This window comes from Macaca thibetana, chromosome 20 (genome assembly GCF_024542745.1).
Source record: "Macaca thibetana thibetana isolate TM-01 chromosome 20, ASM2454274v1, whole genome shotgun sequence".
Lineage (NCBI taxonomy): Eukaryota > Metazoa > Chordata > Mammalia > Primates > Cercopithecidae > Macaca > Macaca thibetana.
In genome coordinates this window covers 43,868,469-43,892,215 of record NC_065597.1, presented here as the reverse complement: position 1 = coordinate 43,892,215, position 23,747 = coordinate 43,868,469, and the positions used below count along the sequence as shown (strand labels likewise).

Sequence of the window (23,747 nt, the reverse complement as noted above, 5' to 3'; positions counted from 1 at the left end):
TTCACTGACTGGGTTGCCTGGATTTTTCTCACTTCACCCCTGTCCAGAATGTGTACCATTGAAGAATCACTTCCTAAAAACGTCCCCAGGGGCTTTGCCCAGTGCACGGAGAGAATAAGCCACGTCTGGACAAGAAAGAACATGGTAGCCTGAGTCCAAATGCTTAATGGTGTAGTGAAATCTGACCAATCCCATCAGCATTTTGTTTCTGTTGCTTGTTTGTTTGTTTGTTTTTTAATAGAGTCAGGGTCTTGCTGTGTTGCCCAGGTTGGAGCACAGTGGCTATTCACAGGCATAGTCATAGTGTACTACAGCCCTGAGCTCCTGGGCTCAAGCGATCCTCCTGCCTCAGCCTCCCAAATAGCTGGGACTACAGCTGTGCACCACCATGCCCATCCAGTTTCTAAAAAATAAAAATAAGCTTTGTTTTTGCATAGAACATTATGGTTTACAAAGTGCTCTTATATATATTGAGGCCTCATTTAATCCTCAACAGTACTTCAGTGAGGTAAGCCTGGTAGGCATGAGTGGCCCAGCAGGCCAAGGAGGCCTGGAAATCGGGGCATTGGTCACCAGCTCACTATAGGCAGCCCAGTGCTGGAATCCTGGTCCTGTGACCTCCCTCCCGCAGGCTGCCTGCTGGCCGAGCACTCACTTGATGGTTCCCGAGAGCAGCACCGGATCTTGAGGGATCACTGAGAGCTTGGACCGCAAGTCCTCCAGGCCGATGCTGCAAATGTCCACGCCGTCAATGAGAATCCGGCCTGCCATGGGCTCCACCAGGCGGAAGAGAGCCATGCCCAAGGAGGACTTCCCTGTGGGGCAAGAAACGAGCAGGGCCTCAGTTTCCTGCATCTGCACTAGTGGAAGCACAGGTCACACCTGGCGATCGCACCTGACCCACTGCCCTCCATGGCCCATTCTTCATCGTTGTGAGCCCTGAAAGGGTAGGAGAGGGCTGGTGTCTCTGCTCCAGGCATACCTAATGCCATGAGCAGCTTCTTACAGCCTAGGTCAGAGGGCACGCGTGGGGCCCCTGGATCAAAGCCAGCCCACAGACATGTTTTGTTTCGTACACACAATGTTAGGGTTAGTTTGTAATTCCTTGTCAGCATTTTTAAAAATCCTAGATATAAAAATTCAAATTGCATGTTTCTCTTGAAACTTAGTAGAACTGGCAACACTGGACCCATATACCCCCCCAGGCAACAGCTCAGCTGGAGCTGAGCATGGCCACTTGGTTGAGACACAGTGGCGTTCTCCAGTCACCACCTGCCCTCCCCAGCCCCCGTATGTCACACCGAGACCCATGGCACTCAGCTATGTCACCTGCCAGGTGACATAGCATTGGAGGTTTCAACCCTGTTCTCAAAGATAAGCTCTGTGAGGGTAGAAGCTGTGTGTCTTCTTTACCTGTAGGTTCCCAGGCACATAGTAGGTGCTCATAAATACCTATTGAATGAATATAGTCAGTAGGGTCAGAATCTACTGAGAGCTTCTCTCTGCCAGACCGTGGCCCTCTCAGGGTTTCCACCAATCGGCAGGTGGAAAATAGCAAGAGAAAAACACCCAAAAGTACATATGTGGAAGCTCTTCACCCTGCAGTGCGCGAGTGCTAGGGAGACAGAGACCAGGAAGGCTCTCATCATCCATGGGACTGCCTGGAGGAGGCAGCTCTGGGGTGTCCAGGGGTGGGGGACAGGGGACAAGAACCAAGTCTGAACAGTAGCTTTCGAACAATGCAAAGAGGCAGAGGGAGGGGGACTTGGGCCAGATCTCCCAGAAGTGACAAGAGAGGAAGACAGGGAGAGAAACTGAGGAGGAGAAAGGAAACTGGGAGAGGAAAGAGGAGGAGACAGAGGCTGATGAGAGCAGTCCAGGAAGCGGGTGGGGAGGGAGGAAAAGGGGAGTCTGGATTTAACTCCTGTCCTGCTCTTCATCCTGGCAGTGCCCTGCACTGCCCCTCCAAAAGTGCTCCTGCCCGGACCCTACATACCTCAGCTTAAGCACTGGGCTCAGAGCCCAGGTATCCACAGCCTGGTACCACTGGTCCCATTATTCTGCATTCACCACTCTGTTCATTTTCTCCCTGGCAGCCACCACAGCCTGCAGCTGTCATATTTCTGTCTTTATTTGCTGTTCTATTTAACATCTCTCTCCTCCACTGGAATCCCATGATCACAGGGACCTTGGGTTTTGCTCGCCAGTGTTTGTCTAGCACAGGGACCAGCACAATGTGAGGACCTAATACACATTTGGGGGATAACTGAGCAAACACATGCCCCCAAATAAGTCTAGTGCCGAAAGGGCAAAGGAGGAGCCGGGGATGCTCCCCCAGGAAGCTCAGCTCACCAGAGCCCGTCCTTCCCACGATGCCCACCACTTCGTTGCTACGGATGGTCAGGTTGATGCCGTGAAGCACAGTGGGTGTGTTGTCTCTGTATTTCATGTGATAATCCTGAAATGTGATTTCCCCATGCTGTGGCCACCCCCGTGGACAACTTGTGCCTTCCATATGTAAAGGAGCTTCAGAGACACACATCTTGTTTTTGAAGAAAGAAAAGGAAATCAATAGTTATCATCCATCTCAGCCCATCCCCTGCAGGCCTGTCAGCCTCCCACTGTAGGGGGTATGACCCACCCCAGCCTGCCCTGCGCCAAGGTCAAGCCCCCCGCTGTGTAATCAGAGGAACACCTCCCACCCCCCATGCCCTAAAACACACAAAATTTTCCCCAGAAGAGTGAGAAACCTGCATAGCTAATTCCCTTGTTATTAACATATAGCAATGTTCCTGATTGTGTGACTCGAAAGAAATAGAATCCAAGATAAAGACAGTAAAGGCAGCAGAGACTCATGCCTTCGGGGGGTTTCATAGCTCAGAGCCCTTGTGGAGACTTAATGTCTCTCTATCCTCATCCTATGAGACAGGCCTTTTTAGAGGCATTTACCAGGTGAGGAGATAGAGGATCCAACAACTTAAGATCAACAACTTACTTAAGATCACACAGTTTCAGGTTGGAACTCAAACCCAGATCTGCAAGTGCAGTTGTGTGTGTTGAGAGGAAAGAACACTGGAGAAGTTGGGTCTGACCACCTGGCTGCAAGCCACAGCTCTCCACGCTGGTGCCATGTCACGGCAGCATCCTGGGCAGGAAATCAGGGCCCTACAATTCTTAAATTCCACTCATGCAAGGGGGCAGGAGACCTGATTTGCAGAGGGCTCTGCCAGCCCCAGCCTGTATGATCTTAAGCAAATGTTCTGCCTGGGCCAACCTCGGTTTCCTTGTTTGAAAAATGTGGATAATCATTCAATCAACCTGATAAAATTGTTCCATGATCCCATGAGATAATCTAGGTAAAAATCTTAGTGCCATGCCTGCCCCGTAGAAAGGTCTCAATCACAATAATAAAGAACATGATGGAGCCTCACTATGGGTCAGGCAGTGTGCTACGCGCTTTATGTGTTATATCATTTCAACTTTGTGATAATCTGGCAAAGCAATGCTATTGTCTTTCTCATTTCAGAGATGAGGAAAAGAGTTTGAATAAGTTTCCCAGGTTATTCCAATGATTCAAATGATAAAGCTTAGACTTGAACCCAGGAAATCTGGCTACAGAATCTGTGTTCTTAACCACCATGACATAAATGGAAGCAACAATAGGAACAAAGATTATTGTCATCATTATTATTGCACCAGGCAAACCTCTCATTTCTAAGAGGAGCAGATGATCTCCTCTTCCCCCTAGGAATGCTGTGAGGGATGTGGACAAAGTGAGCAGACAGGTGTGGAAGAGCTTCAGCAAGATGGTCAACAAAAGTCTGGGGAGGATGGGGAGGAAGGGCCAGGAGCCTGCTGTTTCCTGGGACGGTCTCAGGGCTCTGAGGTCACTGGGGCTTGTAGAGGTCACAGAAGTCACGCCCCAACTTGCATAGCTCCCCACACCAGACCCAGACCTGAATCACACCTTCATGTACTGCAGCATCCTCTCTGCAGCCACGAAGTGTGCCTCTGTCTCTGCGCCAGTCCGGGCAGCGGCCTGGAAGGTGGACGCCAGCTGGAAGGAAGGAGAAGTGTTGGGGGTCAAGAGGCTGCTGGGGTGTGCTCAGGCTCTTCAACGCTCCTGACAACCACTGATTGCCATTGCCCCTGAGTGACCCCTGAAACGAAGATAATTTTCCTAGGAAGAATGGAGCAGAGGCCGCTGGTGCCCCCTCAGCCCTCTTCTGAGTTTAGCTGCAGCTGCGATGGACAATTCTCTCCCCAGACACTGTTCCACCTCAAGTGCCCTCTGTATGTCTTTCTGCTCAAGACCTCTGCCCACATCACAGCAACCACCTAGCCTGTGCATGAGGGCATCCCAGAAACCCAGGAGACTTAAGGCTACTGAGAATGAACTTTGACTGATGGGGAACAAGAGCTAGCAGAGATAAATGCTCCCATCTCCCAGCCTTTGAGGGCATGGTCCTGGGAATATCCCATACGCTCCTCAGGAGATCCCAGGACAGTTGAGCCCTAGTGACATAGAACAGGGACCCCAATGTCAGACTTCCATGATGACTTCCTCCTTCCCGGTCTCACTTTTCTGCTCCCTCAATCCTGGTTCCTGGTAGCACCTCCCAAATAAGCTGCCCGCACCCAAGTACCTGTCTCAGGTCCTGCCTTCAGGGAAACCCAGGCTAGAGGAGTGAGGGACTCTTGGGAATTGGGGGTACCAAAGATAAGGAAACTGAGGCTCCAAAAGAAGAAATTACATTCATAGAAACATCTAGAAGCTGGAGGCAGAGCTGGGGTTAGGGCCCCGGTCTATAACCTCCATTACCCTGGCCCAAGAAACGGGCAAAAAGGACGTGCAGGGGGTGCTGGGTAACACATTCATCTACATTCATTCAACAAACTGGTGGATGGCTCTGTGCCAGAAGCTGGACCAGGCTCCATGTCCCAAAGTGTGGCAGATGTAAGCCTGCCCTCAAGGAGCTCCCAGCCGGATGGAAAGGCAGACAAGGCAACAAAGAATAAAGTGCAGAGGGGTGCACTCCACAACGGAGAAGCCCTGGAGAGCCACTGGGATGCACAGGAGGGGTCCTGGATGAGGGCACAGGGAAGGATTCCAGGAAGAGTCAGTCCTAGAGCGACATTTTTAAGGTGAAGTAAGATGCAGTGGGCTAAAGATGTGTGGAGAAGAGTGTTCCAAACAGAACAGCCTATGTAAGCGCTGAAAGCAGCAAATTCACAGATTACACCCAGGCACCCACAAGCTGTTTGGCTATGGCTGAAACAAAAGGGTGTGGGAAGGAGGGGAAGCCCTCTGTAAGTCAGAGAAGGTGGGCACCATGATGAAATGGTGCTTAGTCTGGAAAGGAGGCCAGGGGTGGGTTGGAAGACCACATTTCCTCCCATCCCCCAGTGTATCACACCCTGTGGGCTGCCTTGCCAGCATCATGTTCAGGTGTCTGATGGCCTTATGCTTCAGGGAAGCTTGGTTAATCCAAACTAATCACATTAATTCAACTCCTCTTGCCAGAGATTGGTTTATGTATGGGCTCATGATGCCATTGCGGCCATTGAAGGATGAGAAGGCATCAGATGGGTGTGTCCTTGAAAACTTCTCTTTGCTTTTAAAAAGGAACAAACACATGGAAAAAGTTATCTCCTCTCCAGCCTTTGACTGTTATTGTGGGAGGATGTGTCACTTGGGGCTGCAGCAGCCATTTTGTGACCATGAATACAGACAGACTTGCAGACAAAGCTAGACTGTGGATGCCAGCACTAAAAGGTAGAATGATCAAGGGTTCTTGCTAGGCCACTACATGAGCCAACTGAGCATAGCCCTACCCCAGCCTTCTGGTTACATGAGAGAATAAGTTCCCAGATGGTCGAGGCCATTTTGGGTTGATTCTTTGCCTCACAGCCAGATGCATCTCTGGCACTTCCTGAGAAGCCTCTTAAGGCTACAAAGCAATGTGATGTGTGATTCCTGCCTCCCAATGCTCGAATGCAATTTTCTCAAAAGTGCATGCAGAAGTCAGTGAGGTTCTGGCTTGACTGCAGCAGAGGGAGCACATTGAGGTCAGGATCCCATAGCTGAAGTTTGGTAGACAGGAGACGGAGTTTTCGAAGGCTTCTGAACAAAGCAGTGACATGATGAAAACTATAATTAAAGATTACTCTGGTGAGAGTGTGGAAGGTGACTTGGAAAGTGCTGCAGGGCTGGGGATTGAGAAGTTATGACCAGGATGAAGATAAGATGCTTAAATAATACAGCAGACCTTGAAAAGAAAAAATGACCCTCAAGGGCCCTTTTGAAGCAGTCAGTCCCCCAGGCAGGGTTTCCCATTTGTGTCTCCGGTGGTGCAACAACCTTGGAGCAACTGCCTGCTGTGAACGGGGCACCCTGGGAGAGACGAGCCTCTGCCTCGCTCCTTACAGGGTCTGCGCTTAAGGCAGCGCCAGCACTGGGCAAGCTTCGCCCTGAGCGTTGCCCTCCTGATCTATGTCCTGAAGCAGCAGCAGGAGGGATTTCTGGGCCTTAGTGGTTCCGAATCCCCTAAGACCCTGGTGTGGTGCCTCTCCCTGAGAGTGCTGGAGGTCTGGGGGTCACTCTGCACTGGTGCATGTGTGTATATCAGAGAGAGAGAGAGAGAATGTGAGCCTGTGCACACACCTGCGTCTTACTGGCTATGGGAACATGGCCAAGTTACTTAAACTCTCTAAGCCCTAAGTTTTCTATTTGTAAGACCAGAACAATAATAGCTAACATTCATTGAGCGTTTATTGCAGGCCAGGCACTACTCTAGGTTTTTACAAGCATTAAGTCTCACATTTACATACAATCCTCACAAGGCTATTATTTTTGAAACCTTTATTATCTCCCTTTTACAGATGAAGAATCCCAGACACAGAGAAGTTAACCAATTTACCCAAAGCCACACAGCTAATAATGGGCAGAGCCTCTTTGAACCTGGATATTCCAAACCACATGTTCTTTTTTTTTTTTTTGAGATGGAGTCTCGCTCTGTCACCCAGGCTGGAGTGCAGTGGCGCGATCTTGGCTCACCGCAAGCTCCGTCTCCCGGGTTCACGCCATTCTTCTGCCTCAGCCTCCCGAGTAGCTGGGACTACAGGCACCTGCCACCATGCCTGACTAATTTTTTTTTTTGTATTTTTTTACTAGAGATGGGGTTTCACCGTGTTAGCCAGGATGGTCTCGATCTCCTGACCTCGTGATCCACCCACCTCGGCCTCCCAAAGTGCTGGGATTATAGGCGTGAGCCACGGCGCCCGGCCCCAAACCACATGTTCTTAACCACTTTGCTCATCTCATGCAGTGGGGTGAGCATTGAATGCCTGGAAGAGAGCACAGCCAGTGCCTGCCATTGCACCAGCTCAGTGGAAGTCTGTTTCAAGTCTTAGGCACATTTAAGTTTGAGAAGCCCTGTTCTAGGGGCCGGGCTGCGAAACCCACCTTTTAAACGACCCTTCCAGGTGATTCAGAAAGGTCTGACAGCTCAATCAGGATAGGAACGGTTAGGTACAAAGACAGCAGCCAGGAAGCCAAGAGGCCAGGGTTCTCTTACCAGCTCTGCTAACATGCATCTGTTTGGACAAGTCCTTCCCTTGTCTGGGCCTCAGTTTCCCCAACTGCACAATATGAGCATTGGACTCTGTTGCCTGTGGGCTCCCCCTTCATTCCCAGCGTCCTGTGATTCTATTAAATACCTTTGAATACAGACTTCCCAATTCAGAGCTGACCACGAGGAAACAGAGCAAAGTAGCCAATTTCAGAAGGCCAAGCACGTAACTCCTAAGATCACATGTGGCCAGAACTTAAGGTGTCACTGAATACCTGAGGACCCCCTGAGTCTGCCCAGAAGCCGCAGGCAGAGGATGAGCAAAGCTCAGACAGGGCCCACACAGGGTCACCTCCTCACCTGCAGCACGATGCTGAGAGCCATGGCTTTAAAGGAGTAGGAGGTGGAGGAAATGCCAAAAGCCACGAACAGGGCAACAGCCAAGGTCACAAGGTTGGTCAAGATCTCCAGCCTCAATGCCACCCATCGCGTGGAAGACAGAAACAACCACAGGTAGTTATTCTGCGCATCAGTCAGCCTCTTAAACCTGAGAAGGAAAGCACAGACTAAGAACCACATGTTTGTCCGACCCAGGGTCTCCCCGGGTCTGGGTAGATACCGGCTGCTTCCTCCAGCATCCAGGTCCCCACTCCCAGCAGCAGGGCCTGATTTTTCTTCGGGGAGTTCCTCCCTACCACTTTCTCAGCCATGAATTTCGGTGCAGTTGACCTGACTCCTAACCCAGATTGAGGAGTAGGCTCTGCCAGTAAGGCCCGTCCTTAGCACGCACTCCTCGCCTAACCTCTGCGACTCACTCAGAGATGGGTGAGTTACCCTAAACTGGCCACAGAGAGTGAATAAATGCCAGGACGTGTGAGTGAGTGTGGGAGTGGTTCCTTTCAGTGGGATGATGGGAGATCCGAAACTACCATTCTGCTACTAGGAGGGGAGCCTGGAGCCACCAGAGGGTCTCTGGAAGCTTAAAGGTAAAATAACACAGTGGAAGGCAGAGCAGCAAAGCCAAGACACCCGGGGAACATTAGCTGAGTCTCTGGATTAAGCCTCACTTTAAGCAAGTCCTCCTCCCCAGCCTTTTGTTATGAAAATTGTTATAAGTACCGAGAGATTAAAAGCTTGATTTAATGAACATCTGTATACCCACTAATGAAAAATTTTTGAAGTACCAAGAAATTAAAAAGTTGGTTCCAAGAATATCTGTATACCCTCTACCTAATTTAGCAATTGTTACTATTTTGCCATATTTAAGTCATACTTTTAAGCTAGTTTGAATTAGTTTTTTCTGTCACTTCCAACCAATAGAGACCTACCAATTTCCAATTTTCACATACCACCATCACAGTTTTCCATATCAATCACAACCTATACTGTTAATTGATTAGTATTCTTATTTTACATGATTTATTTGAGAATGTATATTAAAAGAAACTTTACTCACAACCTTAAATTATATAAATAATGGCTTTGATACGTTAGTTGCATTTTTTCTAAAGTACATTCAAATAAAACTTTGATTATTGAAATTAAATATTCATTTACACATCAACTAAAACCATCTTACCATCTGAGTGGGCTATCACCCCAGCACAGTGGCCCTTCTGACTCACTCTGTCCATACCCTCTGAACCTTTGCATAAGATATTCCAAATTCCGTCCACCTTACCTTTCTATACTGATTGAGTCACCTCCACCTTGAGGCCTTCCCAGATTAAACAAAACAGACCCTGGTCACTCTGTGGCCCCTGTGCTCAAGCCACCTTGCTATCCTTCAAACCTACTCCCCAATCTCACGGTCTTTGCGTTTACTGTCCCCTCTGCCTGCAGAGGTCCTGCCCACATAACTCCATAGCTCAACCCACACTTGATTTAGATCTCTGCTCAGGTCCTTTTCTCTGAGACCTTCCCCAACAACAGCTCCAATCCCTCCAGTCTCTCTTCGTCTGCGTGTCTTGGTATATACCTTGGGGCAGGGTTCTCAGTGTGGGCTGAGCGAATGCATCGCTCCAGGATCCCTTCAGTCCTAGAGTCTGCACAGACCTTGAGTGGTCTATAATGCCACTGAGAGAGCAGGTGCACAGTTCATCTAATATTCCAGCTAACTGAGCACGTACCATCTCCCAAATGTGTGCCCAAGTCTTACCCAGGCTTCAAGGCCAGCTCAGATGCCACCTCCTCCTGAAAGCCTTCTCTGATCCCCCCAGGCCACCTCCTTCCCCTCTGAATTCCCAAGTAGTTTATCTGCCCCTCTTTGATGCCATCTATCTTCTTCAATCATGTATAATTACAAAAACATGTGCCTGTTTCTCCCTTTTCCACCAGACTATGAACTTCTTGTAGGTGAAGACCGTGCTTGATTATCCTCTACAAACAGATAAGTTCATGTTACACCATTAAACCTCAACAACAATCATAGGACTTGTTTGCTTGTTTGTTTCAACATTTAGGAGGCAAATCTATGGCATGAGTAGTGAAGGAAGTTCTGTTATTTAGAAAGCTATTGTTCCTTATTGTTTTGTTAAAGTTAGATATTTGTTTGGAAGTGAAAGAAATAACATAATGCAAGATGTGTTTGCACAGTAATGCACCCTATCATTAAATGTATGTATACATATGTCCATATATATACACACACAATATATCCAAGGCCTTTAAAGTTTACAAACATTTTTCCTATTATTTACATTTTTCATTATTATAAATGAAAGAATGGCTCAGCAGGTTCTGGAGGCTCAGAGAAATAAGTCCATCGAACAATGTGCTCTGGTGCTTTTGAGGATGATGCCATTCCCAGATGCTCCATTCTTTCCCTGATCCCCACCACCCCTGTGGTTCCATCATTCTCAAATGGCAGCAGAAGGACTCACTGGCTGATGAAGTCTTCAGTTTTTCCATAGACATGGATGGAGCTCAGGCCTTGCAGAGAATTGAGGATGTGGGAGAATAAAGGGGACCGGCTATAGTTCTCCAATCTCTTGAACACACCGATGGCCTTCTTGAACATCCTGAATAGACAGTGGAAGTAAGGGACCTGGACCGTCCACCTCTGGGACCATCTAGTCTGGGTTGGTCCCAGCCTTGCTCCCCAAGTCACAAGCAAAAAGAACCTACTCACATATAATAAACGAAGCAAATAACCATGATTGTGGCTCCCATTAACAGGATATATGGAGACAGCATACTGATAACCAACAGGATGGCGATCACCAGCAAGGACAGGACCATGAACTGCTCTGAAAAGATGGGCAAGAGCTGGTCCAGCTCTTCCAAGTCCCCTGCGAAGCAGTTCAAGAGCCGGCCTATTGGGATGGTGTCAAAGAAACTCATGGGGCAGCGGAAAACCTGCAGGGACAAAATCAGTGTGGACCGTGAGAGAAGCTGCAGGCCCTCCTCAAGATTGGATGAAGATGTCTATTACCCTTGACTCTAAAGAGCCATGGGATGTGATCCCAGGGGTCTCCAGGGCAGGCAATGTAGAGCAATGGTTTAAAAGCACAGATGGGCTCCATGGCTACCTGACTCCTCCACCTACTGCTGTCTGACCTCGGGCAAGTACTGAGCTCCTCTGAGTCTCAAGGTCCTTGTTAATGAAATGGTGATGAAAACGATGCTTCATAGAGTTGTAGTGAGGATCACACAACTCCTCAAATATACTAAACACTGAAGTGTATAATTTAAAAGGGTGAATGTACGGTATATGAATTATATCCTGTAAAGCTATTAGAGAGAATACATTGAAAATGCTCAAAGCAGTGCCTCCCCCGAGGTAGGAGGTGAGACTTGACTCTGAAGGCGGGGTTTGAACGCCAGACCAAATTGAGGACTAGCTAAAACAGGGGCAGGGTGGAAGCCACTTTCCATAAGACAGGCCTACCAGTGTGTCATGTCAGTTTACCACTGCCATGGCAACATCCAGGAGTTACCGCCCCTTTCTGGGTCATCAATGACTTGATGACTTGGAAGTTGCCACCCTTTTCCTAGAAACTTCTGTATAAACTGTCCCTTAATCTACATGTAATGAAAAGTAGGTATAATATGACTGCAAACCTGCCCTGAGCTGCAGCTGTCAGCACACTGCCTACGGGGTAGCCCTGCTCTGCAGGGTCAGTCATAGAGCTGCAACACTGCCAGAACTGCAACACTGACACTTCAGTAAAACTGTTTTCTTCTACCCTACCACTGGCTCGCCCTTGAATTCTTCCCCGGGCAAAGCCAAGAACTCTCATGGACTAAGCCCCATTCTGGGGTTTGCCTGCCCTGCATCACCCTCAGTAGGCATTCTATCCATACCAGCTCTTATGATTTTCTACAGATGGCACCATTTTCACTCAGGACTGCCAAAGATTAGCAGCAGCAATCCCACTGTGGTTGCACACGATTTGGACCCTTGGATCAAATTTAGCCATAACTGCCCCCTTCTTGAAGGTGGTACCTCCAAGTTGATCTCTAACAGCCAGTGGGCATGAGGCCTTTCAGAGATCAAAGGACATTTCAAACCACAAGGTAGGCTCTAACAAAAGCATTTCGTTTGGTGTCCTTGTTTTGCAGATGAGGAAACTGAAGATTGCAGAAGAGGAAGTGGCTCTGTAACTTATTCGTTACCCAAGTGGTTAATGGCAAAACCATGATCCAATTAAGGCCTTCTGAGGCTTTCCCAAGCCTGGCACAGTCACTCTTCACAGAAGGCAATTTCTTAAAGATTCATGGCACTGACAAAATGACCACCTACATTTCCCCATGTACTTCTCAAGCTATAATGCAAGAAGTAGAAATGAAGAGAAGTCAATGGCATCTATTAAAGTCAAACTCACGGAAAGAGCAGGGAAGGACATTTTGACTACTAAATGTAATTATTTGAGCCATGAACTGTTCCCTATAGCTGCTCTCATTGCAAATGCATGGATACTGCTGACCAAGTGTAGTTCTCATGTATGTTTGCTTTCTAGCTGGTGGGGTAGTGAGGGTCGGAGGGGCAGATTTAGGGCCACCTTGCTTTTTCTGCCTCTAAAATGCCTTCAATTTTATTTCCAGAATGTTTTGTTAAATACTTGAGCTAAAGTAACCAGAATTGTCATGATCACTCAGAGGAATCAAAGAGCAAAAGGGTCACCCCTTCAAGGACTCTGAGCACGCCTTGCGGGTGCGGGGCATGGCGGGGTTGTGGAGGAGACACAGGAACGGACCTCATTTCCACTGTGGGTGAGGAAGTGCATCTGTGGAAGCCCAGCATTACTCTGGATTAGGGACCAATGGTGGTAACAAAGGGAAAAGGGTTTTGGTTTCTGATTGTCTTCTAAGTATCAAAATGATCTGGGGTTGTTCTTGTTTGTTCATTTTTGCTTCATTTTTTTCTGTTGTGCTTGCAGTTGAGCGAATTTTTTCAGATTTATCCTTTACTTGTGATTCTTTAAAACTACAAAGACAAATTTAAAGTTTAAAAAGCCACGAAAGGACTGGAAAAACGAAAATATCTTAAATACGAAACACATTTTCATGGAAAGAAACTTGAACATTTCTCAAAATTAAAATACAAAGTGTCATGTAGAGGCATGGGCACTGGATATTTCTAGAATCTTGGAATGTGCCATCAAAAGAAACTCAGAGACCACCTGGAGGGCTGAGGGCCACCCCCAGAGGCCAGGTGGGAAAGTGTCAGGCCTCAGGTAGAATGTCCCCCTCCTGCTTTCTGATTCTGCCAAGCTTTACCTGAGAGGTAGGGAAAAGCTTCGTCTCACCCTGCCAAAGTTGAAACACTTGATGGCAACACAATTTGCATTCAGTCTACAAGGAACGATGGGCCACCCCTCACCTCCCGTGTCTCCAAGTCAAAACCCCCACTCCCACCTCTGAGATCAGCCTTCTAGAACTCCATTCGCCTCCCAGAAGCGCTCTGCTTTTGTTCACCTTCAGTCTCCTGGTCTTGAGCTGGCTAAATCTGATTCCTCCTTCAAGGAGGGAAGCTCCCAAGAAGGCTTTCTGGACTCTCCCCACTTTCTTCCCCTGCCCTCAAGCTAAGACAAGGTGCCTCTTACATTCTCATGGCCCTGTGTGCCCCATCCCATTTTCTTGTCCATCTTCTCCATTAGACTATACACCCATGATGGCCCAAATCCTACCTGCACTGTGCATTCTCTGATGTGAGCCCCATGGCCACTGCAGAAACTGGCACATAGTAACACTTAGTAAGTGAGGGAGAGGAATGACATTTCCAAGAAGCAGTGTGATACCACAGACAATTTGGTATGTGTGTGTGTGTGTGTGTGTGTGTGTGTGTGTGTGTGTGTGTATATATATATATATATTTTTTTTTTTTTTATGAGATAGGGTCTCACTGTCTCCCAGGCTGGAGTGCAGTGGCATGATCTTGGCTCACTGCAACCTCCACCTCCCTGACTCAAGCGATCCTCCTTGATCCTCAGTCCCCCGAGTACCTGGGACTACAGACACAAGCCCCCATGTCCGGCTACTTTTTATATTTTTGGTAGAGACAAGATTTTGCCACGTTGCCCAGGCTGGTCTTGAATTCTTGAGCTCAAGCAATCCACTCACCTCGGGCCTCCCAAAATGCTGGGATTCCAGGCGTGAGCCACCGTACCCAGCTGACAATTGAGTATTCTAACCAAACACATATTCCAACTTTAACATATGTGAGATTTCAGTATCCTCATATGTAAAATGAGGATAATATCCACTTCAAAGAGAACTCAGGGCAATCATAAGCCACTCTACGTGACCATGCTCAGCCAGTGGAGGCCAGCGTTGCTGTGGCCCTCCATCAAGGGACACTGAGCTCTTATAACCAGACTTCCAGCAGCGGGAGAACTCCGCCACACCTTCGTCACTCCCTCCTCATCAAGCAGCCCGGTTCACCCAGCTGCAACGACGACATTTTAGAAAAGGCAAAGCTATGAAGAGAGTAAAAAGGATCAGTGGTTGCCAGGAGTTTGAGGGTAGGGAGGGAGAATGAATAGGTGGGGCACAGGGTTTTGTTTATGGCAGGGGAACTATTCTGTACCGTGGATACATGTCATTATACATTCATCAAAACCCATAGAATGCACAGCACAAAGAATGCACCATAAGGTGAACCGTGGACATTCGTTAATAATAATAATTAATAATGTATCAATATTGACTCATCAATTGTAACAAACGTCCCATGTTAATGCAAGATGTTAAGAATAGGAGAAGTGGGCCAGGTGCAGTGACTCACAACTGTAATCCCAGCACTTTAGGAGGCTGAGATGGGCAGATGACTTGAGCCCAGGAGTTCAAGACCAGCCTGCGCAACATGGCAAGACCTGTCTCTACAAAAATACAAAAAATACAAAAATTAGCCAGGCGAGGTGGTGTGCGCCTGTGGTTCCAGCTACTCGGAGGTTAAGGTAGGGAGGACTTCCTCAGCCCAAGAGGTTGAGGCTGCAGTAAGCTGTGATCACACCACTGCACTCCAGCCTGGGTGATAGGCAGGTATATGAGAACTCTCTGTACCGTCATCTCAATTTTTCTGTAAACCAAAAGTGCTCAAAAAACAAAGTTGTCTGGGCATGGTGGCTCACACTTTAATCCCAGCTACTTAGAAGGCCAACGTGGGAGGATTGGTTTAGCCCAGGATTTTGAGACCAGCCTGGGCAACATAGCAAGACCCCATCTCTACAGATAAATAAATAATTAAAGTCTACTAATTTAAAAAAAATAGGCCGAGTATGGTCGCTCATGCCTGTAATCCCAGCACTTTGGGGGGCTGAGGTGGATGGATCACTGGAACCCAGGAGTTTGAGACCACCTTGGGCAATGTGGTGAAACCCAGTTTCTACAAAAAATACAAAAATTAGTCAGATCTGGTGGCATGCGCCCGTACTCCCAGCTGCTTGGGAGGCTGAGGCAGGAGGATCGCGGAGGTTGCCGTGAGTGGAGATTGTGCCACTCACTGCACTCCAGCCTGGGCTACAGAGCTCTAAAAAATAAAAAAATAAAAATGAAGCTGGGCAAGTTCGGAGCTTAGCCTTCAGCCCCGCCCAGCACCCAGGCCCATACCTTGTTGAAGAGCTTGTTGTGCAGAGCCGTGGATGCCTTCCTCGTGACCTTGGTGAAAATCCCTGAGGAGCAGACCCCCACACAGATGAGGAGCAGGGTGTTGAGCGCATACACCAGCTGGTAGAAGGACAGTTGAGGATTGTCTGCCACGTTGCCTGGGTCTGCCGTGGTTCCATTGCTCTCTCGGCTGCTATTGGTCTTCAAGAAAGAACAGGGGGTCAGACTGCAGGTGTCCAGGGGGAAATTCAGTGGCAGGGAAAGCCTTCTCCCTGGGGCCACGTGAGACCCCGTGGATGGTAGAAGGTGAAGTTGTTTGCCCAAACCTCCCTGCTCAGCGCTTGGCTACTCTCTTTTGCCCTTCATTCCCACCGCCCTGCCCTGCACTAGGCCCTCAGAGTCTGCCCTGTGGACACTGCAGCAGCCGGGCCCTTGCACACGCTCTGCTGCGATGCAGCGAGAAGCTTGGGGACGTGATTTCCCGAAACCCCTCCTGGCATGGTTTCAGGCTAGATTCTGCCAAGGAGAGGCACCCACAGGGAAACAGAAAGGTGGAAGAGGAGAAGTCAGCACGCTCAGTGGCAACTGTGGGCAGGAGCGTGGGGTGTGGGGTTTTTCCAGAGGCTGGAAGGCATCCTGGGAATCACCCACTTCAGTTCAGCTGAGATCCCTGATGGCTGCTTCCCCTCCAATGGTTGACTGAGCCTCTAATTCCCTATATTAAATCCTCTGAAGCTCTAAATACTTAGAGTGGCTTCTGCTCTCCTGACCCAAACCTCCTGGTACATGATCCAGAAATAAACCACATGAAGCACTGTGGGGAAAGCATGGCTTTGATTAAGGGCACCAAGTTCAAGTCCCAGCCCTGTCCTGTCCTAGGGCAGGTTCTTCATCCTCTCTAGGCACAGGGTCCCCTTGGGAAAATGGAGACAGTGGAACTTGCCTCAGAATGTGGGTGGGGAGATTAGTGAAATAACTTGACACAGTGTGGCCGGTTGTGGCTCCCAGCTCACAAGACCAGAAGTATATTTTAAATAAACCATAGTGTGGAGGCCAGCCTGGAGCTAAAGGAGACAGTTACTGCAGTGGAATGGAAAGATTCTTGGGGCACTGTCTGGGCATATAAATCTCTTGGTTTTCCAGTAAGACTGATCAGGTGACCACTCATTCTACAAAATCAGGAGGCCTGTGCGGGAGAACCCCAGAGTCCTGGCTCCCCATGGTTCTCTCTGGAACACCAGCTCTGGGCTTGTCATGTGGGTCCCAAGCCATGCTCTGGCTCTTGTGGTCTCAAGGAGCAAGAAGTCACCACACCTCACTCAAGCCCATAGAAACACAGCCCACCCACCTCATGGCACTCACCCCTGAGCCCTGCTCCAACCAGTAGCTCAGCCACCAGAAGCTGAAGATTGTGAAGAAGATGATCAGCACCATGAAGAAGAAAACTATGCAAGAGACCACGTAACCTGGGAGGGAGACAGTGGTGATGTACAAGTGCCACAAACAGGTGCGAGGCAACTGCTGACTCAGGTGCGAGGCAACTGCTGACTCAGCTGCTCAGCCATCCCTGTCTTTGAGTGCTTGGAAACCCTTGAGCCCCACCCACTGTGGACACCTTGGAGGAATGGGAAGAGCTGGGTTCCAAAGTCAGGGAGCCCTGGGTTCAAATCCTGGCTCCACCACTTCCAAACCGTGTGACCTTGGACAAGGTACCAAATGTCAGCAACATGCCACTTCTTTACCTATGAAATAGTGATAACCTTACCAGCTTCAGAGCCATGCTGAAGATGATATGAGATAATGTGTGTCAAGCACTCAGCCCAGTGTCTGGCACAGGGCAGTGTTCTAGAGAAGTTCGTTCACCTTATGCAGGTCCTGCAGGTTCAGTTTTATAAGTAACAATAACAGCTACCTGTTATGTGGTACGCACCATGTACTATCATGTGCTACATGCCAGGAATAGTACTAAATGTATGCAGTATTTCTGAATTAGTAATTCCTATCCCCATTTTCAAGAGTGCTATTATGTGAATGTATGTGTCTCCAAAATGTTGAAACCAAATTCCCAAGGTGATGGTATTAGAAAGTGAGGCCTCTAGGAGGTGACAACCATGAGGATGGAGCCCTCATGAATGGCATTAATGCCCTTAAGAGGCTTCAGAGAGCTGCCTCCCTGGTTTTTTGTTCCTTTTACCATGTGAGGATACAACATTTATCCCCTCCAGGGACGATGGAGGACGCAGCATTCAAGGCGCCATCTTGGAAGTAGATACTGGGCCCTCACCAGACACCAAACTTGCCAGCACCTTGATCTTGGACTTCCCAGCCTCCAGAACAGTGAGAAATAAATTTCCGTTCTTTGTAAACTACCCAGTTAATATATGTTGTTACAGCAGCACAAATAGGCTAATAAAATGAGAAAACTGAATCTGAGAGGGGAACTACCTTGTCCAAACTCGCAGAGTTGGTGAGTGGCAGAGCTGGGATTTGAAGCAGTTAAGGGTGGGAAAAGGCAGGGTACACTCCTTCTTGGGGCACTGCTTCCTGCTCTAGCACTCCTCTCACCTATTTATGCTCACATGTCCCGTGCCTACAGTCTTTTCCCAAATTCTATCCTTCCTTCAAGGGTTGTCTCTTCTTTGATGAGATTTGAGATTCCCTGGCCACAGAGATCTCTCTCACCATCTGATGGAAGCAATGTCTTAATTCTCCAGCTAGATTTCAGCGATGGTTCTTAGATGACTTTATGCCCCCTCCCCTCTAGAGCTTGGCACAGGGCCTGGAACATAGTAGGCACTTTGTAAATACAGATCAATGTATGCTGCTAGATCCATTCATGCATTTCACAAGCATTTGCTGTTCCCTGCTCTGTCTGGGCAGGCCCTGGGTTACTCCTTGCAGGATACCCATGGTGGACAGGGCGGGAACAGTGTCCTGTGTACGCAGCCTACCTCTTCCTCCCCCAGGCATGCAGACAGCAGACATCTTACACAACGGTCAGCTTCCAATGTCAACGATGCGTAAAACGTTTCATGGAGTAAAAATAACTCTCAAAAATCTCTTAAATTACTTGATAAGTACAGCACCATATATTGAGTTTTGTGTTTACAAGATTGTACAGTAAATATACATGATGATATACACCATTTAAGAAGGCAGTAGCTTTGAACTTCTAATTGCCTTCTACCTGCCTTAAGAAATAAAAATTAAGAAATTCTAAATCACACCAAAATAAAAGTCCCACCACTGTGACCTTAAGCGATGTGGCTGCTATTTTCTATCCGATTCTATTTCATGTCTTTCAGTGCTGCTCATGATAAACTCAGCTGATTGCAAAACCCACTAAGGGAGCAGAGCTCAGAGTTTGAAAAACACTGAAATAATGAGGCAGGATGCGGTGGCTCATGCCTGTAATCCCAGCCCTTTGGGAGGCTGAGATGGGAGGATTACTTGAGGCCAGAAGTTCAAGACCAGCCTGGTCAACATAGCAAGACCCCATCTCTATTCTTTTTAAAAAATTTTTTTAAACTAAAAAAATAGAAAAACACTGAAATAATGAGTATACATGAAAATATAACTTCCAACCTTGGCTTTGATGGTAGAGTTGCTATAACTGAGTAGAGTTTGGTTTTGCAAGTTAGGCCAATAAACACCATGGCTCCTCTGGACCTCTCTACTTCACATGACCTCACATGTTCTAATCTGACCCAGTTTCAGGGATAGGGCTGCTCCAAGAGACAGCCCTGGGCTGGCATGGGAACCATACCTCCAGCTGCCTGGATGTAGTGGTGGTAGACCCTCCAACTCAAGGAGCCTTCTTTCATCTCCTCCTCCTGTGTGAGCTGATGCTCCGGCACTGGGTCAGAGTAGAAGAAGAGAAAAATGGTATGCCTGCCAATCACATGATCTCCTTCCTTCTGTCTCTGGCTTCGATCCTGGGCCAGCTTTTCACCTTCTAGCTTCAGTGCCCCACCTGCGTCTAAGGTTTTTCATGGAAGACCCAGCTGAAAGAAACCTTTGACCTGGGCTCCAGAGCCTGGAAAGGGATCCATCCCTAACCATTCAATCAACTCTGGAGGGACTGCAGGGTCTCCTGTGTATGATGGACTGAGAGAAATGCAGGAAAGAATGAAGAAAACCACCTGGGACCAGAAAACCTGGGTTTCAGAACTGTCACTATGACACTGTGCAACATCAGGCAAATCACTTAACCCTTCTGTTCACTCGTCCAAAAAAATGGAAAGCTGAGAGGGTTGCTAAGTTGCCCTGCAGCCATACACTTCTGAGATAATACTTCATAAAACAGCCCTGACCAGCCCAGGTGGACTCTTGACCTTGAGCTTGGCCTGAAAACCAGTACCTGGAGATGCCCATAGATGTTTCTGATGATAATCATAGCCATCACGACAGTGACTGCTGCTGCTGCCTGCTATTCTCCCTTCTAGTAACAACAGCCCATTATTTCCTGGGGAAGAGCGCTCTTTCTCTGGAATTTTAATCCTGAGGGAAATTACACCAGGATGGAAATTTTTGGAGTAGGTTTTCTTCAAAAAGACTCAATTGGTGGCTGGGCACGGTGGCTCATGCCTATAATCCCAGCACTTTGGGAGGCCTAGGTGGGTGGATCACTTGAGGTCAGGAGTTCGAGACCAACCTAGGCAACATGGTGAAACCCGGTCTCTACTAAAAATACAAAAATTAGCCGGTGTGGTGGTGTGTGCCTGTAGTCCCAGCTACTTGGGAGGCTGAGGTACGAGAATTGCTTGAACCTGGGAGGCAGAGGTTGAAGTGAGCCAAGATCGTGCCACTGTATTCCTGCCTGGGCAACAGAGCAACACTCTGTCTAAAAAAAAAAAGACTCAGTGGGAGACGGGAGCCTACAATGTAACAGGCCCTGCGTGGGGTTCTTCCCTATATCTGACCTCATCTAATCTCCACTACAACCCTGTGGAGTTAAGTACCATCATCTCCACTTTTGCCGAGAGTTCAGAGAGGTTAAGTTAGATGGCCAAGGTCACACAGCTTAGTAAGCAGCAGAGCTGGGATTCAAATCCAGAACTGTCTTACTCAAAAAATGGAAGTCGCTCCCTTCTGCTACTCTGCCCCAGACAAGAGCAAGGCCATGAGCTTCCAGACATCAGGGACTAAACCCAATTCATTTCTGATCCCTAATACCTTTGCTCTCAATATTTACTGTCTTCCAGTGTGTAGTGAATGAATGTCTACATGCCTGGCCGAGCCTTAAATCTGTGCCATTCAGAGCCAAAGCTACCTCCTATCCTGCCTCTGCTGTGCACCCTCAGCTGTGCCCCCCGCAACACTCACTTCCTGGATCCTTCAGGCCTCCTGCCCAGCAGTCTACACCCCATGGCCCTCAACTACTTGGATCTGAACCCTGTGTATGTAAATGCTTAGGGTCTCAGACACTGAGGGTCATGGCCCAATCTGGGGTCTAGGAGGAAACACTGGGCCATCTGGAGGACCCAGGCAGGCATTCTTGTCCTGTCTCCCGCACCATTACCAGCATTTCCATTGAGAGACTCTTCCAAGGAGGTGGCCAGAGCCTGACTTTCTACCTGTGGCTCCTCTGCTATCTTTGCTGTGTCCTGCAACGTGACCTGGGGAGAGAGCACAGGCCCTGAGTGCACGTGCGTCCACGATGGGGAGTGAGGGCGGCGGGGCAGGACTCACCGATATGGCTTCTTTGTGCATCTTCTGGATAAGTTGGGCATATTTCCCCTTTTTCTGCATTAACTCACTGTGAGTTCCGTTTTCACAGATTTTTCCGTTTTCCAACAAAATGATCTGGTCACAAAATTCTAAGTACTGGACAGTCAGAAGAAAGAAAGCCTTCAGTGAGCACAGGGAAAGATGTTTGATTTTACTATTCACCAGGAAAATGTAAATTTAAATCACGATAAAATATTATTTCATACCAACAGATGAGCAAACATTTAAAAGTTGGACAACTCAAGTGTTGGTGGTGATCTGAGGTAAAAGGAACTCTCCTTAACTATCAGGAGGATTGTAGTTAAGTTAAGGAGAGTTCCTCGGAGAACTACTTTGGAGAACAATTTGACCTATTCAGTAACATGGAAGATTTTTGAAGTTTATGAACCAATGATTTGACTCCTAAAACTCTACCTGAAAATACTCTCAAACATGTGTACAAAGATACATGTAGAAGGATGTACACGGAAGAATTTTTTTTTTTTTTTTTTGTAAAAGTGAAAAATAAGAAACAATTGTTCATACTGGAGAAATAAATTCTGGTATATTCAGATATTGGAATGCTATACCAATGAGAATTAAATAAAGTTATGAAGCTGGGTGGAGTGGCTTACGCCTGTAATTCCAGCACTTTCGGAGGCCGAGGTGGGCAGATCACAAGGTCAGGAGTTCGAGACCACTCTGGCCAACATGGTGAAACCCTGTTTCTACTACAATACAAAAATCAGCCAGGTATGGTGGCGTGTGCCTGTAGTCCCAGCTACTCCGGAGGCTGAGGCAGGAGAATTGCTTGAACCTGGGAAGTAGAGGCTGCAGTGAGCTGAGACTGTACCGCTGCACTCCAGCCTGGGCTGGAGTGAGACTCTGTCTCAAAATATATACATATATATCTTTATATAATATTTATATATATATATATAAAGTTACAAGTATCAACATGGAAGATCTCAAAAAACATAATGTTGAGGGGAGAAAAGGAAACTACCAAAGGGCACAGAAAGTAAAAAATAAATTCTATAAAATTCTATAAAGTTAAAAAATATGCAAAAGGAATTTCTTCTTGTCTAGAGATTCATGCATATGCTGTAAAAGTATGAAGACATGCATGGAAACAATAAACAATAAAGTCAGGAGAGCAGAAAGGAGGAACTGCAACAGAATTGGAGAGTGGAATCAATGTTTTATTGTTTAATCTGGGCGGTAGATACATGGGTTTTATTAATTATTTTCTAAACCTTGTTTAGGTTTTAAATATTTTATACCAAAAAAAAAATAGTAAAGCAAAAATAAGGAGCGAGAGAAAAAGAAACAGAAGAAGAAGGGGGAGAGAAAATAATAAGGCACTGTGGCCAATGCCATATGTGAAAATACTCAAGGGAAAATGACCCAGGAGAAGCAGCAGCAGAAGCAGTCATTGCACTGCGCTCATCGTCGGTAAGAAAACACACTGAGGTGGCTCTCAATCTAAGAACGGGAGACTTGCGGGATTCTTTTCTGACAGATTGGCTTCTTTTTCTTTTCTTTTCTTTTTTATTGATTGATTGATTTTCTTTGAGACAGGGTCTTGTTCTGTTGCCCAGACTGGAGTGCAGTGGCACTATCACAGCTCACTGCAGCCTTGACCTCCAGGGCTCTATCCTCTCGCCTTGGCCTCCCCAGTAGCTGGGACCACAGATGCACCACAACACCCGGCTAATTTTTTAAATTTTTATAGAGATGGGCGTTCTCTCTAAGTTGCCCAGGCTGGTCTTGAACTCCTGGCCTCAAGCAGTCCTCCTGCCTTGGCCTTCCAAAGTGCTGGGATTACAGGCATGAGCCATCGTGCCGGGCCTGTTTTCATTTTTTGTAACTTGAAAAGCAGGGGTCCACTCATAAAATTTTAAAGATAAAGGAGACCAAAAAATTTGTTCTTAATTTTTATCAGGACAAAAATCTCCTACCAGTCTGTTTGCTCTATGTGGAAAGCAGAGGAAATCCAAGTTTTTTACAGCCCTCCCCATATATGGAGTCTAGCCTGAGATGAGGACAGGTGCTGGGAGGCTGTCACTGAATCACACTCTGAAATGGCAGAGGCTTGAGGATCTACATTATCCATCAATCACAGTCAGAGCCCTGGAGGGGTTCTCACCTGTAGCTGGTGGGTCACCAGGACGACCGTCTTCCCCCTAAGTGTCTTCTTAATGCACTCCTCAAAAATGTGCTTCCCCACGTGGGCGTCCACAGCAGACAGGGGGTCGTCCAGCAGGTAGAGTTGACGGTCGGAGTAGACGGCGCGGGCCAGGCTGATCCTCTGTTTCTGCCCCCCAGAGAGGTTGAGGCCCCGCTCCCCGATCTGCAGACAGGCAGTAAAAAGCACCATGTCCAGAGAGCAAGCACAGCCAGGTGCGCTCAAATGGG

The 23,747-nt window shown here is 47.7% G+C and overlaps 1 protein-coding gene across 4 annotated transcripts in view; it reads right to left on the bottom strand.

Moving 5' to 3' along the window:
- ABCC11 (ATP binding cassette subfamily C member 11) overlaps positions 1-23,747 on the bottom strand; it is a 78,946-nt gene that overhangs the window by 7,690 nt on the left and 47,509 nt on the right. For 3 of the 4 annotated variants that reach the window (XM_050774805.1, XM_050774806.1, XM_050774808.1), the window contains exons 15-26: positions 23,479-23,682; positions 21,312-21,446; positions 21,142-21,238; positions 19,387-19,476; positions 16,983-17,086; positions 15,624-15,821; positions 10,702-10,928; positions 10,454-10,591; positions 7,932-8,118; positions 3,968-4,057; positions 2,353-2,542; positions 656-815 (exon numbers count right to left, since the gene is read on the bottom strand). In XM_050774805.1, coding sequence (XP_050630762.1) covers positions 656-815; positions 2,353-2,542; positions 3,968-4,057; positions 7,932-8,118; positions 10,454-10,591; positions 10,702-10,928; positions 15,624-15,821; positions 16,983-17,086; positions 19,387-19,476; positions 21,142-21,238; positions 21,312-21,446; positions 23,479-23,682 — 1,820 coding nt within the window. Of the gene's footprint in view, positions 1-655; positions 816-2,352; positions 2,543-3,967; positions 4,058-7,931; positions 8,119-10,453; positions 10,592-10,701; positions 10,929-15,623; positions 15,822-16,982; positions 17,087-19,386; positions 19,477-21,135; positions 21,239-21,311; positions 21,447-23,478; positions 23,683-23,747 lie in introns of all 4 variants that reach the window. The other variant, XM_050774807.1, reaches the window with a different exon arrangement.